The sequence below is a fragment of the Chiloscyllium plagiosum genome, unplaced genomic scaffold, assembly GCF_037043375.1.
Source record: "Chiloscyllium plagiosum isolate Xiang-an unplaced genomic scaffold, Cpla_swu_hap1 HiC_scaffold_44, whole genome shotgun sequence".
Taxonomy (NCBI): Eukaryota; Metazoa; Chordata; class Chondrichthyes; order Orectolobiformes; family Hemiscylliidae; genus Chiloscyllium; species Chiloscyllium plagiosum.
In genome coordinates this window covers 12,613,074-12,631,376 of record NW_028270182.1, presented here as the reverse complement: position 1 = coordinate 12,631,376, position 18,303 = coordinate 12,613,074, and the positions used below count along the sequence as shown (strand labels likewise).

Here is an 18,303-nt window from a genome sequence, read left to right as displayed (position 1 = left end):
AGATATAGGGAAAACTCTTCACTGTACTCATGCGACAATAAAAGAAATTTAATGTGCAAATCCCACACGGTCGCCCACGGATGGAATCAAACCTGGCGCTGTGAAGCAGCACTGCTCACTTCTGAGACACCGTGATAGCCCAAGGTTTCGAGGGATATAAGCCAAATGCAGGCAATCAGGATTGGTTTAGTTTGGAAAACATGGTCGGCATGAACAAGTTGGGCCAAACGGTCCGTTTCCATGTTGTATGATCCTACAAGTATGTTTCCACAGGGCCCTCAGTGACAGGAACAGGACACGGTTTCCAGGCAGATTTGCAAGAGCTAGGCTTCTGTGTGTCTCGCTCACATTATTACATCTCACTCTGGGGTGCTGTACCTAAGTCGCAACAAGTAACTGCTACACAGCTCACCTCTCTGATTGCTCCCACTGCTGTCTCTCTTCAAGATGGGGCCTCTAAACTGCTTGGAGTGGATCAATAAGGCCTTCCTCCGTAGATGAACTGGAGATTCCTGTTTGCTTGATGTCCTCTGATCAGTAGCGAGGTGAACGCCACCTGTGTTGCAAAACGATAAGTGACTGGTCGGCGTGCTGGGAGCTTTCAATAACGGGTAATTCATCAAATATACTGCATAAGTATTTTCTCTCCAGCGTCTCCCATTTTTCAAAAGCATTGATTCACAGGACATGGACTAGGCCAGCACTTACTGCCCACCCCTAACTGTCAGAGGGCAATTAGAAGTCAATCTCATTGCTATGGGTCTGGAGTCCCATGTACGCCAGACCAGGTAAGAACAGCAGATTTGTCTCCTTAAAGGATGTCAGTGAACCAGGTGGATTTTTCCTCGACCATTCTTCATTAAATTCAATGTGGTTGACTTTTTAACATTGTAATGTTGTGGCTGTACAGGACATTGGTGAGGTCACATATGGAATATTGCATTCAATTCTGGTCAATTCTGGCCTGCTATAGGAAAGTTGTCGTGAAACTTGAAAGGGTGCAGAAAAGATTTACAAGGATATTGCTGGGTTTGGAGGGTTTCAGCTACAGGGAGAGGCAGAAAAGGCTGGGGTATTTTTCACTGGAGCGTCAGAGGCTGAGGGGTGACCTTACAGAGGTTTATAAAATCATGAGGGGCATGTTTTTTTTCTTGGGTGGGGGAGTTCAAGATGAGAGGGCCTGGCTTTCAGGTGAGAGGGAAAAGATTTGAAAAGAAGCTGAGGGGTAATTTTTTCACACAGAGGGTGGTGCATGTACAGAACAAGCTGCCAGAGGAAGCTGGTACAATTGCGGCATGTAAAAGGGATTTGGATGGGTGTATGAATAGGAAGGGTTTCGAGGGATTTGGGCTGAATGCTGGCAAATGGGAGTAGGTCAAATTGGGATGTTTGGTGGTGGATGAGTTGGAGAGTGTGTGTGTGCCTGTGTGTGAGTGAGTGTGTCTGTGTGTGTGAGTGAGTGTGTCTGTGTGTGAGTCTGTGTGTGTGTGTCTGTGTGTGTGTGTCTGTGTGTGTGTGCGTGTGTGTCTGTGTGAGTCTGTGTGTGTGCGTGTATGTGTGTCTGTGTGTGTGTGTGTCTGTGAGTGTGAGTCTGTGTGTGTGTGTGTCTGTGTGTGTGCGCGCGTGTGTCTGTGTGAGTGTGAGTCTGTGTGTGTGCGTGCATGTGTGTCTGTGTCTGTGTGAGTGTGTCTGTGTGCGCGCGTGTGTCTGTGTGAGTGTGAGTCTGTGTGTGTGCATGCATGTGAGTCTGTGTCTGTGTGAGTGTGTCTGTGTGTGTGTCTGTGAGTGAGTCTGTGTGTGTGTCTGTGTGTGTGTGCGCGCGCGTGTGTCTGTGTGAGTGTGAGTCTGTGTGTGTGTCTGTGAGTGAGTCTGTGTGTGTGTCTGTGTGTGTGTGCGCGCGTGTGTCTGTGTGAGTGTGTGTCTGTGTGTGTGTGTGTCTGTTTCCTGATTTAACATGTCTCTACATTTTCTAACTTTGATTGTGCTCCACACTAAGCATATTGGCCCTTCACCTAGGTTTTCCCATATACTGTAAATATATCGATATAAATTATACCGTTCTTCCCTTTTCCCTTTCTGACTGTTAGCTGATGGTTTTCAGGCTCCTTCTCTGCACAGTCCTGGAAACAAACACATTTTGAAAATAAATAAAAGTTGAAATTTAAAGCCATAAAATGGCATGCATTTCTTATACATTAATGTTGTCACACCTCTCATCAATTTAGCTTTAATTATATATGAAGGAACGAGTACAGCCAGGCGAAGCACAATTGGAAATCATCAAACGAATTCCCACAGGTTCCCATAATTAAAAATCCCCACATGCTACTCTGGATAATCTATTTACTGGCTTATCCCTTGGGTAGCTAAGCTGCACAGAAAAGGAATATCCCAGAGCTGATATGAATTTCATGTTGCATTAGATGGCTTTCGGATAGCAGGGGAAAGAGTACGGGGAAAATGAGTCAGGATTCCTACTTCTGATCGCGATGTTTAGCAACCTCTATATGAATTAGATCTGAGTTTATTGTCATGTGTACTCAAATTACAAAAGAACAGGAGTACAGTGAAAAGTGTACAATGTCACCAACACACAGGTATAAAGTACTCAGGTACAAATCTTACATACAAGAAAATGGAGAAAATAAAGAAATAAATTCCACTACAATCCTTGGATAAGCACATGGATGATGATGGGATAGTGTAGGGGGACGAGCTGAGAATAGTTCACAGGTCAGCGCAACATCGAGGGCCAAAGGGCCTGTTCTGCGCTGTATTGTCTTATGTCCTACCTTGGAGATGTAACAGTCAAAAAGGCACAACAATGCCTCTTCTTTCTCAAGCGGCTTAGGAAATTTAGCATGTCCATAAGGACCCTCACCAAATTTTACAGACGCACCATAGAAATACTGTCCGGGTTATTAACCGGCAACTGCTCTGTCCAGGATTGTAGAAACTACAGCCCAGATCATCATGAAAGTCAACCATCCATCCATGGACTCCATTTACACTTATTGCCACGGAAAGGCTGCTAACATCACCAAAGACCCCTCCCACTGTGGTAATGTTCCCCTACAACCTCTTCTCACACACACACAAACAGTTTCAAGAACAGCTTCTTCCCTGCCATTATTTTACTGATGAATGGACCTCTCTAACTTCAAATAATGTTGATCCTGCTTCTTGCACCTCCTGCACAGCTGTAAGCTGTACACCTCACTCTGTCCCAGCACCCAGTGATCTGTATGCCCTCGCTTACAGATAAGTGTGCATCCAGTGAAGTTTTGGTGTGCTGTACCACTTGCTATTTATGTGTTCCTGTTTGCTGAGGTGGGTCTTAAGAACTTCAAACACCACTTGACATCTTTGGTTGTATCTACTCTGTTCAGGTTCAGGCTCTTTTGGCAATCTCTCTCAGCAGTTACACTAGACTCTGATTGCGGTCTGTGATGGTGTCTTCCACGGATTCCCCACATCTGTAGACTTGCAGATTGTTTTAAAAAATAGAACACCTACAGCGTGGAAGCAAGCCACACCCACTCAGTTCCACCCCATCCCTGTAACCCTTGCATTTCCCATGGCTAACCCACCTAGCCTGCACATCCCTCGACACTATGGGCAATTTAGCCTGGACAATCCACCTGCGGGAGCACTCAGAGGAAACCTACGCGGACACGGGGAGAGTGTGCAAACTCCACAGAGTCGGTTGCCCAAGGTTGGGAATTGAAACCAGATCCCCGATGCTGCAAGGCAATAGTGCTAACCACTAAGCCACCTTGCTGCCCATTCCAGGAGGTTCATTGAATACATCACGCTGTCTACATTGCTACTATTCTGCAGCAGTGGAAATGCTGAACAGCATTTGCAACCATCTGTATCCCCCAAATGGAATCCAGGATGTAGATAGTGCTGCTTTCATCCATCTTCAGTTGCCACAATCCATCCTCTATGGCCAAGGGTGGTATAGACCTTGGACTTAGCAAGTTGTGGCTAAACGTCTTCTATGGGATAATGAGACATCTTCAAATCTTTATTCCGACCTTTGGATCTATGCGCACTCCCAGTTCTCCTGGTTATTTCAATCCCTCTAATCCTGTCAACTTCCCTCAGCTGATGCTGCATCTACTTTGAGACGATGCTCACAGGATGACATCCAAATCCTTTATAGTTAAAAGGGAGGCTGGAAGAACACAGCAGGCCAGGCAGCATCAGGAGGTGGCGAAGTCAACGGTTTCAGGTGTAACCCTTCTTCAGGACTTCTAAAACCTTGACAGACATCTTTGTAACCTTTTAGGATGATCCACGGTCAACGGTTCAGTGGCCCTTGAAGAGCCGCGATCTCGCCTGGCAGATTGAGGGTTACTTCTGAAATGTTTGAGCTGTGATGAGTAGATTTTGCTTAACGTCCGACATCCGGAATTCCAGATCACCATTCTTCCCATTGCATCGGACTCGCAGCTTCATTTTGTCCTCTTGGAAAATAGGGCGCCACACTTCGCTGTGGTTCAGTGGATAATTGCGAGGAGCCGCCTTCAGTCAGGGAACTCGAGATGGAGCAGAATTTAATTTTATCAATACAAACAAATACAAACTCTGATGTTGGTGGCAGATTACATTTGCATCTTTCTTCCTGTGCAGCTTTTAATTACCTTGTTGCAAAAGTGCTGAGCCATGCTGGGGTACAATTCCACAAGCACTGGATGCTCTCCAATACCAAATGCATATAAACTGAAAGAATAACTATGGAGTGGAAGCAGGCCAATCGGCCCATTGAGTCCAGGCCGACCTTCCAAAGAGCATCCCATCCCATGAGCTGGTAGGATTTTACACAGGTCCGCCCATTAATGGACAGCTTACATATCCTGTTGCCCTCCCATCTTGGGGAGTTGCACCGTGCCCTTTAATTGGCAGCATGGACACTGTGCCAGGTTTCTGCACACATTTGATGCATAATAATTCTGCAAGATTATTTAAATAAATACCTAATATTTATACAGCACCCTCTCCCATTGTCAAAGTGACTCAAAGACCTTCAGACAATGAAGTACCTTTGGATTGGATTGTTCCATCTCCCTCAGTGAGTTAATGAGTTTTGAAAGGTTACGAGGTTTCCTGCCTCAATTACCCATTCCAGATTCCCACCAGCTTCTGGGTGAACTCTCTTTCCTCAAATCCTGTCTAAACTTCCTGCCTTTAATGTTAAAATTATGCTCACTTGTTTCTTGACCTTTCAACTATAGGGAACTGCTGCTTCCCATTTCCCCTGTCAATGCCCCTCATGCTCTTCTACACCTCAATCCAGTCCCCTCTCAGCCACTTCTGTCCTAAAGAAACAACCCAAGCTTATCAGCATCTCTTCGCAGCTAAAGCTGCCCCAGCCCAGGCAACATCCTCTGCACCCCCTCCAGTGCAATCCCATCCTTCCTATTGTGTGGGGACCAGAACTGACAATAGACAATAGGTGCAGGAGTAGGCCATTCAGCCCTTCGAGCCTGCACCGCCATTCAACATGATCATGGCTGATCATTCCTAATCAGTATCCTGTTCCTGCCTTATCTCCATAACCCTTGATTCCACTATCTTTGAGAGCTCTATCCAACTCTTTCTTAAATGAATCCAGAGACTGCACATAGTACCCTAGCTGTGGCCTAACCAAAGTTCCGTACAGTTCCAACATATTCTCCCTGCTTGTTTAATCTACGCCACTATGTGGTATGTGTACCACTTGGATCTTAGAATGTAAGAACATAAGGAATAGGAGCAGGAGTAGGCCATCTGGCTCATCAAGCCTGCTCTGCCATTCAATAAGATCATGGCTGATCTTCTTGTGGACTCAGCTCCACTTACCCTACTCCCACCGTAACCCTTAACTGCTTTACTATTCAAAAATCTATCTATCTTTCTATCTTAACTCCCATTCCAATCCCTCAGCCGGAAGGAGTTAAAAACACCCACTCACATTTATATCAGCGTAAACAGTAGGACCCTCCTCCCTTAAAAGTACATGAAAATTAACATATCAGTTATTTATTAAAAGCATCAGTATGCATTTCACAAGCCTAAATCCTTGCCTAGATTGCAAATTGTAAGTGATTGCTGGGTATTAATTACATCACATATAAGCCAGCTGAATCAACTATTTTGTACATAATCCATCCTAACTCCTTGATTAAATTGCAGTATAAAAATATCAAAAGAACTGTGGAAGCTGGAAATCAGAAACAAAAACGGATATCGCTAGAAAAGCTCAGCAGGTCTGGCAGCATCTGCGGAGCGAAAGCAGAGTTAGCCTTTTGAGTTCAGAGATCCTTCCTCAGAATGCAGTTGACTCTGATTTCTCTCCACAGATGCTGCTAGACCTGCTGTGCTTTTCCAGCCACTTCTGTTATTGTTAAATTACAGTATGTTGCTCATTTTCAGATATCCAATATTATTTAATCTTCAATCCATCGATGCCTCTATGAAATAAGACTTTACCCCATCCCCTCAACACTGTCCTCGTCATTTCTGGTCATCAGTATATGTCTAATGCAAGAATTATTGAAACAGCAGCAGAGTTACGACAAAAGCGGTGCTCCATCGAAGAACAGTCCTTGGGTTCATCTCCACTGCCTCCAATTGATTGGGTTCACACACCCACCCATTCCTCCAGGTTCGTGCATGAATGGAAAAGCCTTAAAACCTTTCTCTTCGATTCACTTGTGGGACATGGGTGTTACTGACTGAGTCAGCACTTATTGCCTGTCTCTAGTTGACCTTGAAAAGATAGCGGTGAACTGCCCTCTTGTCCATGTGCTGCAGGTTGAACCTAATGTTCTTCCTCCCGCTGAAGGTGCTGATTCTTGTCAGGGTACAGATTGAGAGGTCCCACCAGCCTACACCAAAATAGCTGCCTGTGCTGTTTTCAAGTGTGGATATTACATTACTTACAGTGTGGAAACAGGCCCTTCGGACTAACAGGTCCACACTGACCCATTCCCCTACACCTGACACTACAGGCAATTTAGTATGGCCAATTCACCTAACCTGCACATCTTTAGACTGTGGGAGGAAACCGGAGCACCCGGAGGACACCCACACAGACACAGGGAGAAGGTGCAAACTCCACACAGACAGTTGCCTGAGGTGGGAATTGAACCCAGATCTCTGGCGCTGTGAGGCAGCAGTGCTAACCACTGTGCCACCGTGCCACCAATTGACTGGTGTTGCTCTCCTTTGTCTCCAGGATGAACTATTCCATTGGACCCTGACTTAGCTTCCCACCTACCATCCTCCGTCAATATCAACTAAAACTCTTTTGTCCTGTGCGCCACATCCCTGTGCACCTATCCCCACTGTGCTTGCTGACCTGCCCTGATTTCTGATCTGGTAATGCCTTGATACTTGAACATTTCATCTTTCTGTTCAGACTCCCCATGCACTTGCGTCCTCTCTATTTCTGTCATCTTTTCCAGCCCTGCAAAGCTCTGAGATTTCCCCAACTCCTCCAACTCTTGGAGTTTCTGATTTCCTTTGCTTCACACCCGTTACTGGCCACACCTTCAGCTGTCTAAAACCCAAGCTCTGGAACTCCGTCCATTAACCTCTCTGCCTCTGCATCTCTCGTTCTTTCCTTCTTTATGATCCTCCCCTAACATCTGCAACATTGGGCAAGCTCTTGGTCATCTGTCTTGATGTCCCTCTTTGCGTCCTGAGGTCAAGGTGTGATTCATGCTACTGTTGTGAAGGACATCTTCCTAGGTGAGAGGTGCTACAAAAATGCAATTAGTTGTTGTATTCACTCAAGTGGAACCTTGCAATCACACCTGATATGCACTTTCCAGCAAAGATCATTGCAGTATGATAAAATAATTAAAATTCTATATCTTTTCTTCCTCCCAGCCCAAACATGCAGAAAGCTCTTACAGTCACTTCACCTTAGATCAAATAAGGGGTGACCTTGTAGAGGTTTATAAAATCATGAGGGGCATGGATAGGATAAATAGACAAAGTCTTTTCCCTGGGGTGGGGGAGTCCGGAACTAGAGGGCGTAGGGTTAGGGTGAGAGGGGAAAGATATAAAAGAGACCTAAGGGGCAACGTTTTCACACAGAGGGTGGTATGGGTATGGAATGAGCTGCCAGAGGATGTGGTGGAGGCTGGTACAGTTACAACATTTAAAAGGCATCTGGATGGGTATATGAATAGGAAGGGTTTGGAGGGATATGGGCCAGGTGCTGGCAGGTGGGACTAGATTGGGTTGGGATATCTGGTTGGCATGGACGAGTTGGACTGAAGGCTCTGCTCCCGTGCTGTACATCGCTATGACTTTATAACTTGGGGACTGCTTGGGCTGAACACTTTACTGAGACCCACCTTGCTCCTCGTCTCTTTGTTCCTGGATGCTGGTCTTTTTGCATCCTTCACAATGCAGGGATCCTCTGTGGAACAAAAATAATAACTTCAAAGCTTTCAGAACAGGCAGTTGTACACAACAGACACTTCGGAGGGCGCAACAGCCGCTGGTATCACAGCGGTACGCTCAAGAAAAGACCTGAGGATCAATCTCCAGCTGGGCTTCAGCTGAGAAGAATAAGGGCAGATCTCAATGAAACTCATAAAATTCCAGCAGGAAACGTGGTCGGCATAGACACATTGGGGCGAAGGGTCTGTTTCCAACAGGGTAGATGCCGCAAGGATGTTCCCAAAGACAGGAAGAGTTCAGAACCAGGGTTAAACCATTTAGGACTGAGATGAGTAGAAATTTCTTCACCCCTGGAGAGTGGTGAGCCTGTGGAATTTGTGGTCACAGAAAGCAGTCAAGGCCAAATCATTGAAGGAGTTAGACATCGCACTTGGGGCTAAATGGATCAAAGGATATGGGGAGGAAATGCTTTTACAGAGTTGGATGATCAGCCAAGAATGGCACAGCAGGCTCGAATAGCCAAATGACCTACTCCTTCTTCTACTTTCTATGTTTCTACATTTCCAGTGTTAGATGCACCTCCATCACTGCACCCCAAACCAGGTGCCAGCAGAGTTATGCCCCATTGTCTCTGCCATATTTTGATTTTCTCCCCGCTGTCAATAACATTCTGAGGCCTATGTGAATGTTATTGCAATTGACATCACAATTGTGTATTATTAAACAGAGTTGCAGGGTTGGAGGTTTTGAGCTAGAGAGAACGGCTGAACAGGCTGGGGCTGTTTTTCCCTGGAGCATCGGAGACTGAAGGGTGACCTTATAGAGGTTTATAAAATCATGAGGGGCATGGATAGGATAAATAGGCAAGGTCTTTTCCCAGGGCTGGGGGAGTCCAGAACTAGAGGGCATAGGTTTAGGGTGAGAGGGGAAAGATGTAAAAAAGACCTAAGGGGCAACTTTTTCACATAGAGGGTGGTACGTGTATGGAATGAGCTGCCAGAGGAGGTGGTGGAGGCTGGTACAATTACAGCATTTAAAAGGCATCTGGATAGGTATATGAATCGAAAGGGTTTGAAGGGATATGGACCAAGTGCTGGTAAGTGGGACTAGATTAGGTTGGGATATCTGGTCAGCATGGACAAGTCAGACTGAAGGGTCTGTTTGCATGCTGTACATCTCTATGATTCTAACTGGTTTTGTAAAGAACTCAGAGAAAATATCACCTTCTAGTTGTTCTAAAGCATTGGAGAAATTACAAACCAGTCCAATAAGATACAGAAATTAATTACCCAGCGATTCCTGACTGGAACTATCTTCGGACAGTTTGGCACCTTCAATTCCCTTATATCTGACAATAAAGCCAAACTGGGATATTCGGTCCTGCAAATAAAGTATATCAGAAAGGCGAAATAGCACTTTAGCGCATTAGTGACACACACACACGCACACTCACATACACACACAGAGACACGCGCGCGCGCGCACACGCCCACACACATATACACACACGCCCACACACACATGCACTCACATGGTTGTAAACAGGATCTTTTCCAAAGAGAGCCCATGCAAACTTGCCATGGGATAGGTTAAGTTTGTGTTGGAAGCACACACACAGAGCCCATGATATCAAGGTCACCATTAACAAGTCTAGAGGACATTTGTATTTCATGTTTCATCACATTTTGGTTGGATTGGAGAAACTTGCCAGGTTAGGGTTGCTTCATTCACTCATGAGCGTGTCTGGCTAGGCCAGCATTCGATGGCCATCCCTAGTTACCCCAGAGGGTAGTTAACAGTCAACCACCTTGTTGAGGGTCTGGAGTCACACATAGGTTCGACCAGGTAAAGATGGCAGAATTTCTTCCCTGAAGGACATTAGGGAACTAGATGGCTTTTTCCCCAATGGTTTCATGATCATCATGAGACCAGATTTTTTATTGAATTCATGTTCCATCATCTGCCGTGGTGGGATTTGAACCCGGGTTTTCAGGGCAATCAGCTGAGTCTCTGGATTAATATTCTACTGATTATACTGCTAGGCCATTAGGTTAAGGAGCCTTGAGAGAAGTGAGCAGGAAGAAACGTTCGGTTAAGTGTTAAACGGTTTGATAATTCAGATATCACTGTTAGATGCTCACTTTTACTCCAGGTATTAATCTCAGGGTTCTGTCCTGATGGGGCATGCATGGTGTTATCATGGGACAACGGCAGTATGGAGGGTAGATGAGGAGACTGAAGCTGAGGCAGCATAAGAACAAGGTAGAGAGCTGGGCCAATGTCCCAGACAACCCGGGAGGGGGGGGGGCGGTGCGTTCTATCCAGGCCGGTGGGCCACTGCACTGCTCCAATGCTGCCCCAGACTGTGTAGGGAGGAGGGAGGCCTGAATCACCTCTGCCCACATTTCTAGGAGACACAAACTTGGTAGGGATGGAAGGTGTTCCAATGGAGAGTTATATTCCACTGGTAACATTAACTCTGTTCCTTTCCCTGCAGATGCTACAGATTCTCCAGCACGTGCTATTTTTATTTTGGGCTTCCAGTCCGCACTGTACTTTGCTTTAAGGCTCACTCCCTTAATTTGCTTAAGTCCTTCCTTTCTTCCATGTCTGTGAGGTACCGTTTAAGTCCAAAGACTTGTTTAAATATCTCGAAAAGAGCAATAGAAAGCAGCTTTAATGCTAAGATTCAATAAGGGCCTCTGAGACACCTGTATTTTCACTTTCTGAGCCTCTTCAGCCATCTTCTTTGCAGTGTTTACCCTCTTTGAGAAATCACGTTTCTATGTACAAGAGAAATCAAATGAAACAGAAATGAATTCAAACAGCACATCACTGAAATGTCTCAAAGGGTTGCTAGAGATATACCGCCAGTTGCGCGAGAAATCTGTGCACCCAATCTGTGAATGTTTTTAATGCACTCACAGAATGTGGTCGTCACAGGCTAGGCCAGCCAGTATTGTGTCTCTAATTCCCTAATTGCTCAGACGGCAGTTGAGAATCAACCTCGATGCCGTGGATCTGGAGTTACGTGTAGGCTAGACCAAGTAAGGAAGGCAGATTTCCTTCCCTAAAGGATATTAGTGACCCAGATGGATAACTCCCGGAAATTGACAAAGTTTCTTTCTTAACAGTTCTCTCTCCATTATCTCTCTTTATAGGCTTCCTTTTTTCCCAATCAACCTGATGTCCAGATGTTTGACACACCACTGTACCAGATGAGACTTAAAAGTCATACAGCACGGATACAGTCTCTTCAGTCCAACTCGTCCATGCCGACCAGTTATCCTAAATAAATCTAGTCCCATTTGCCAGTACTTGGCTCATATCTCTCTAAACCCTTCCTACTCATTTATGCATCCAGTTAAATGCTGTAATTGTATCCGTCTCCGCCACTTCCTCATTCCATACATGCACCACCCTGTGTGAGGAAAAGTTGCCCCTCAGGTCCCTTTTAAATCTTTCCCCTTAAACCTAGGACCCCCTATGCTGAGCAAAAGAGCTTGGCTATTCACCCTATCCATGCCCTTCATGATTTTATAAACCTCTATAGGGTCACCATCCAGCTGTGGGGATACTAACACTGCATCACAACAGTGTAGCGTGCCTTCACTGGAGTGTCAGCCTTGGCTTTTAGTCATTTTTAATCAATCTATGAGACTCACTTCTGGAGCAGGTGAGATTTGAACCTGGTTCTTCAGGCCCAAAGACAGGAACATTACCACTGCCCCACAAACTCTCTGCAATCATGAGCAAATCAACCCACCGATCTTGATGACTGGCGGGATTCAAACCTAGCTCCCCACATCATCACCGGGGTCTCTAGATTAACAGTCTAGCTACAATACCGCTAGGCCATTGCCTCCCCTTATTGATTCAGGGACCAGTACTGGCCTGGTCCCCTTGACCCCTTCAATCTGGGCTCTTTCAGCTGTCATTAAACCAGCAGGACAGGAACCGGACATGAGGAGAGAAATGCTGCAGGATTTTGAGGAAAGGGGTGAGATTGGAATGAGACTAGTTAGATTAGTCGACAACACAGACTCAATAAATTATATTGTCCTCCTGTGTTATACAAAGTCTCTATTAATGTTTTTATAATTCATTCATGGGGTGTGGGCGTCGCTGGCAAGACCAACATTTATTGCCCATCCCTAATTTAAGAGTCAACCACATTGCTGCGGGTCTGGAGTCACATGGAGGAAGACTAGGTAAGCATGGCAATTAGTGGATCAGATGGGTCTTTCCACCAAATCGACAATGGACTCACAGTCATCATTAGACAGATTTTATTGAAATCTGTCATGACAGGATTCGAACATTACCTGGGCAGCTGGATTACAACGCTAGGCCATTGGGAAAGCCAGCGTTTCTGGCACTGCAGCACTACCCACAATCTGAAACAACAGGAGACCCCATTGGGAATGGGAAAATGGTGGGCATGCCTCCATTTTAACTGCTCCCCACTTGGTGGATAGCAGGAAGAAGTGGTTAAGATCAAGCTCCATGTTTCATACGGAGGAAACAGCACTTATTCAATTTAAAAGAAGATCACATTTCCTGCTAATAAAGTTTACTTACTGCCATGTTTCTCTCTTGAGGAATCTCCTGGAAACTCTTTATCAGTGGTACCGGGATCCACGCATGGCTTACGGTCGTGTCAAAAAATGTAATGTGATATTTTGACTGGAAAAGCAGCAGAGTGCAGAAGTGTGTCACAATCAGCATATTCACCTCAACAACCATCTTCCAACCAGTTACACGATTCCGAACGTGTTCCTCGCCCCATGCCTTGCCCCTCAGTGGAGCACTGAGTTAAAGTTTGCAAAGACACTCAATGTCAGTGAATGCCCAGTTAACAGACCAGTGGTGGGACAGTACAATAATGACTAAGTTCAATTCCTGCTTACAATCAGTACCCTATGGGTACTGTAGGAAAATGCACCGTGTTTGGTTGCAAATTTGGCACCACAGCATCTGACAACTTTTTAAAAAATTCATTCGGGGGATAGACATCGCCGGTTTAGCCGGTATTTGTTACCCACCCTTGAGAAGGGGGTGGTGAGCTGCTTTTATGAATAACCGCATCCATATGGTGCAGGGACATCCCCGCAATGCTGTTTGGGATGGATCTCCAGGATTTTGACCTAGCGACACTGAAGAAATAACGATATATTTCCAAGTCAGGATGGTGAACGTGCAGGGGTGGTGTTTCCATGTATCTGTTGCCCTTGTCCTTCTGGATAGTGCAGGTCGTGGGTTTGAAAATTGCTGTTGAACCAGGCTTGGCGAATTGCTGCAGCGCATCTTGCAGATGGTACACACTGCAGCTACTGTGTGTCGGTAGGCAAGGGAACTTGCTTTTATATAGTGCCTTTAACGTAGTAGAACATTCTGATGCAAATCACAGAAATGATATCAGACCAAAAGTTGACACTGAGCCACACTCAGTAGTTCTGAGGACTGTAGCACTTGTCCTTGTATTCCGCCATCACCCCTGTACCTTCAGACCTCCACTCGCCACCTCAGTTAAGAGCAGTCTGTATTTTAAAATTTTCACCCTTGTTTCCAAATCCCTCCCTGCTTCTCTATATCTATCGTCTTTTCGAGTCCTAAACAGGCTGAAGTCTCTGCATTCCTTCTCTTCTCGCCAACTGAGCATTTCACCAATCTCACTATTGACCTTGCCTTCAGCTTTTCAAAGAATCACAGAATCCCTCCGCGGTGGAAGCAGACCATTCAGCCCCTAGAGTCCACACTGACCCTCCAAAGAGCATTCTACCCAGACCCACCCACCTACCCTATCCCTGTAACCCTGCATTTCGCATGGTTAACCCACCTAGCCTGCACATCCCTGTGCACTATGCACAATTTAGCGTGGCCAATCCACCCTAACCTGCATATCCTTGGACTGTGGGAGGAAACGGGAGCACCCAGAGGAAACCCACACAGACATGGGGAGGATGTTCAAACTCCACACAGACAGTCGCCTGAGGATGGAATTGAACCTGGGTTCCTGGAGCTGTGAGGCAGCAGTGCTAACCACTGAGCTGCCATGTTGCTGTGGGATCTGGGATCTCAACTCTAGAATTTCCTCTGTGAGCCTCCGAACCTCTATCTCCCTCTCGTCTACTTTGCTCCGTAAAGTCTAACTCTTCTTTGGCCACTTCCTTACCTCCTTGCTTGGTGCTGAGTTTAACTTGGCAGTGCTCCCAGGTCGCACCTCAGGATATTTTTGGCTCAGTGAGAGTGCTGTTTTGTATCATTAATTTGATGCGTCCCAATACTCTTGGAATTTTAAGAAGGAGGAAGTGAGGACTGCAGATGCTAGAGATCAGAGTTGAGAGTGTGGTGCTGGAAAAGCACAGCATCCGAGGAGCAGGAGAATCGACCTTTCCTGATGAAGGGCTCATGCCCGAAACGTTGATTCTCCTGCTCCTCGGATGCTGCCTGACCTGCTGTGCTTTTCCAGCACCACACTCTCGACTCTTGGAACTTTAGCCTTACAACCCACACAGTTGTCAAAACTTCCTCCCTTTCAAGGGAAATAAGATGTGGGCACCCCTGCATTCACAGAACTCAGCACAGACTGAGAATTGAACTGTGACAGAAGATTATAAGAAACAGAAGGAGTGGGCAACACAGCTCCCTGAATCGTTCCAAGATTGAACAAGATCATTGCTAATCTAACTGTAGCCTTAACTCCACTTTCCTGCCTGTTCCCCATGATTCTCTACTGGCCAGCGGATAAAACTGAACTGGGGACCTATTGAATGATTCAGCCTCATAAGTTCTCTGGAGAGGGATAGTCCAAAGACTTGCAACTCTCAGAGAGCAGAAAAATCTTCCACGTATCCATCTTAAACTGGAGACCCCTTATTTAAGCTATGTTTAGACTGCACCATGAGGCGAAACTTCCTCTCAACATTTACCCTCTCAAACCCTGTCAAAATCTTGAATAAGATCACCTCTTATTCTCCAAAACTGCAGTAAGTGTAGGACTAACTGGTTCAACCTTTCCTTATAAGGCAATCCTTACATCATTGGGATCAGCTGAGTGAATCATCTTCGAATGGCCTTCAATGCAAGAATCTTCCTCCTTAAGATGTATGCCACGCTCTAGAGGTGGTCTCACCAACTTACTCTACAGTGGCTGCAAGGTTTTCTTATTTTTATAGCACTTTCTCTGCAATAAAGGCCAACATTTCCTTTTCCTTTCTGGGATATTTGGTATATCTCTGTGCTAACTGAAATAACTCCACAGCGGCTGGTATCCTGTCACTAAATCACCCTTTATTTACACGTGCATAGAACATGACACTGGCCCAGCTCCCTCAGAGCCAGCTCCTAGAGTGAGCAGAACTCCTGTCCATTTTTTTTTTCCCTTTGTAGTGAAAAAGAACAAATGTGTAAATGTTTATTTACTTTCCACCACCAGGAAGTAAGGAAACACCTGACTGGCTAGTGACAAGCAGTGTCCTTCTCAGAGGGCAATGCTGCGTGATCGAACAGTGAAGGTGAGGGCAGGGATTAAATCAGAATAGAGTTGGAGGGAGTATTAATACACTCCACTCCTTGCGGTGCCCACCTTTCCCTGATAATCTACTCCTGTTTATATCTAGGTAAAAACAATGACTGCAGATGCTGGAAACCAGATTTTGGATTAGTGGTGCTGGAAGAGCACAGCAGTTCAGGCAGCTGCTCCTCGGATGCTGCCTGAACTGCTGTGCTCTTCCAGCACCACTAATCCAAAATCCTGTTTATATCTGTCAGCCAGGGTTCCCTGATTGGACCAGGGTAACTGCCCCAATCAGGGAACTCCTATTCTATGAGGTCCACTGGGCTGACCTCGTTCCAATCGCTACCCTGACCTTTTGTGATTCATGTATAAGGACACTCAGATCTCTCATAAAGCTATCGATAATCTCAATTTAAATATATTGCCTTTTGTTGTTCCTTTCAAAGTTTCACATTTTACTACATTATTCTCATTTACCAACATTTTGCCGACTCATTTATCCTGTCCATATCCCTCTGCAGACTCTCTATCCTCCTCTCCATTTGCTATCCCGTTGTAAATTTGACTACAATGCACCTGCATCATTAATATCTGTTAGTAACTGAAGCCTAACACTGATCTCTGCAGCGTTATACTTGTAACTGAGACAAAACCCAAACCTGTTATTAAAATTCCTTGTTTCTGTTGGTTAATCAGTTCTCTCTCCATGATAACAGATCACTCTGAACACCATGAGCTCAGAATTACTTTTTTCACAGGATGTGTGATATTGAAGGAGTCCAGCAAAGGTTCACCAGACTGATTCCCAGGATAGCAGGACTGACATATGACATATAGGCTTGTACTCACTGGAATTTAGAAGAATGATGGGGTATCTCATAGAAACATATAAAATCCTGATGGAACTGGACAGGCTGCATGCAGGAAGAATGTTCCCGATGTTGGGCAAGTCCAGAACTAGGGGTCACAGTCTAAGAATAAGGGGTAAGCCATTCTGGACTGAGAAGAGGGAGAATTTCTTCACTCGGAGAATTATGAACCTGTGGAATTCTCTCTCACAGGAAGCTGTTGGGGCCAGTTCTCTAGATATATTCAAGAGGGACTTGAGGTGGCCCTTGTGGCTAAAGGGATCAAGGGATATGGAGAGAAAGTGGGAATGGAATACTGAGAATGCACGATCAGCCATGATAGCATTAATGGTCATGCAGGCTCGGAGAGCCAAATGGCCTACTCCTATCCCTAATTTCTATGTTTCTATGTGGGTGTTGCGGGGCAAACACCAGAGTTTGTTGTCCATCTCTAATTGCCCTGAAACTAAGTGGCATGCTAAGGTAATTTCAGAGGGCAGATAAAAGTCAACCACATTGCATTGAGTCTGGAGTGATATGTGGGCCAGACCAGACAAGAACAGAAGATTTCTTCCTCAAAACATATGCACAACTGATGATAATGTGGGCGGCACAGTGGTTAGCACTGCTGCCTCACGGCGCCAGAGACCCAGGTTCAATTCTCACCTCAGGCAACTGTCTGTGTGGAGTTTGCACATTCTCCCAGTGTCTGCGTGGGTTTCCTCCTGGTGCTCTGGTTTTCTCCCACAGTCCAAAGATGTGCAGGTTAGGTAAATTGGCCATGCTAAATTGCCTATAGTGTCAGGTGAAGGGGTAAATGTAGGGGAATGGGTCTGGGTGGATTGCTCTTCGGAGGGTCGGTGTGGACTTGTTGGGCTGAAGGGCCTGTTTCCACATTGTAAGTAACCTAATCTAATTGAGATCAGATTTATTAACTGAATTTAAATTCTACCAGCTGCCATGGTGTGGTCCCATGTTCCCAGAGGATTAAGTTTGGGCCCCCAATTTACTTTTCCAGCAACATATTTATTACATCTGCTCTCCCCCCCCACCTTCCCCCCAATAAAATTCTTATTTTGTGCATTAACAGTGGAACAGGAGAAGTACAGTCAGCCCCTCGAGCCTGTTCCACCCTTCATTGCTGACATCCCTTGCTTAACAAAAATTCATCCATCTTCAGATTTAAAATTAACAAGTGATCCGGCGCCCTTCTGTTTGTGGAAGAGAGTTCCCAACCATTGACTTTGTACGTAGAAGCTGCAGTCAATATTCCCTATTGTTTTTCTAACTGATGCGCAGATCAAAGAAGCCCTACAGGGTGGAAGCAGGCCATTTGGCCCATCCCTCTTACCCCTCCTAAGAGCATCCCACCCAGATGCATACCACCCACATCCTATCCCTGCAACCCTACCAACCCACCTCACCTGCACCCAATAGGGCAATGCAGCATGGCCAATCTACCTAACCTGCTCATCTTGGGTCTGTGAGAGCTCCCCATAGACTCAGAGAAAACCCACGCAGACACGGGAGAGA

General features: G+C 45.7%; 1 protein-coding gene across 1 annotated transcript in view; it reads right to left on the bottom strand.

The window, feature by feature from the left end:
- LOC122544360 (uncharacterized) overlaps positions 1–18,303 on the bottom strand; it is a 124,005-nt gene that overhangs the window by 23,801 nt on the left and 81,901 nt on the right. The window contains exons 12-17 of the mRNA XM_087982794.1: positions 12,985–13,089; positions 11,115–11,186; positions 9,693–9,783; positions 8,355–8,419; positions 2,057–2,120; positions 413–556 (exon numbers count right to left, since the gene is read on the bottom strand). Of these exons, the coding sequence (XP_087838920.1) occupies positions 413–556; positions 2,057–2,120; positions 8,355–8,419; positions 9,693–9,783; positions 11,115–11,186; positions 12,985–13,089 (541 nt within the window). The remainder of the gene's footprint in view (positions 1–412; positions 557–2,056; positions 2,121–8,354; positions 8,420–9,692; positions 9,784–11,114; positions 11,187–12,984; positions 13,090–18,303) is intronic.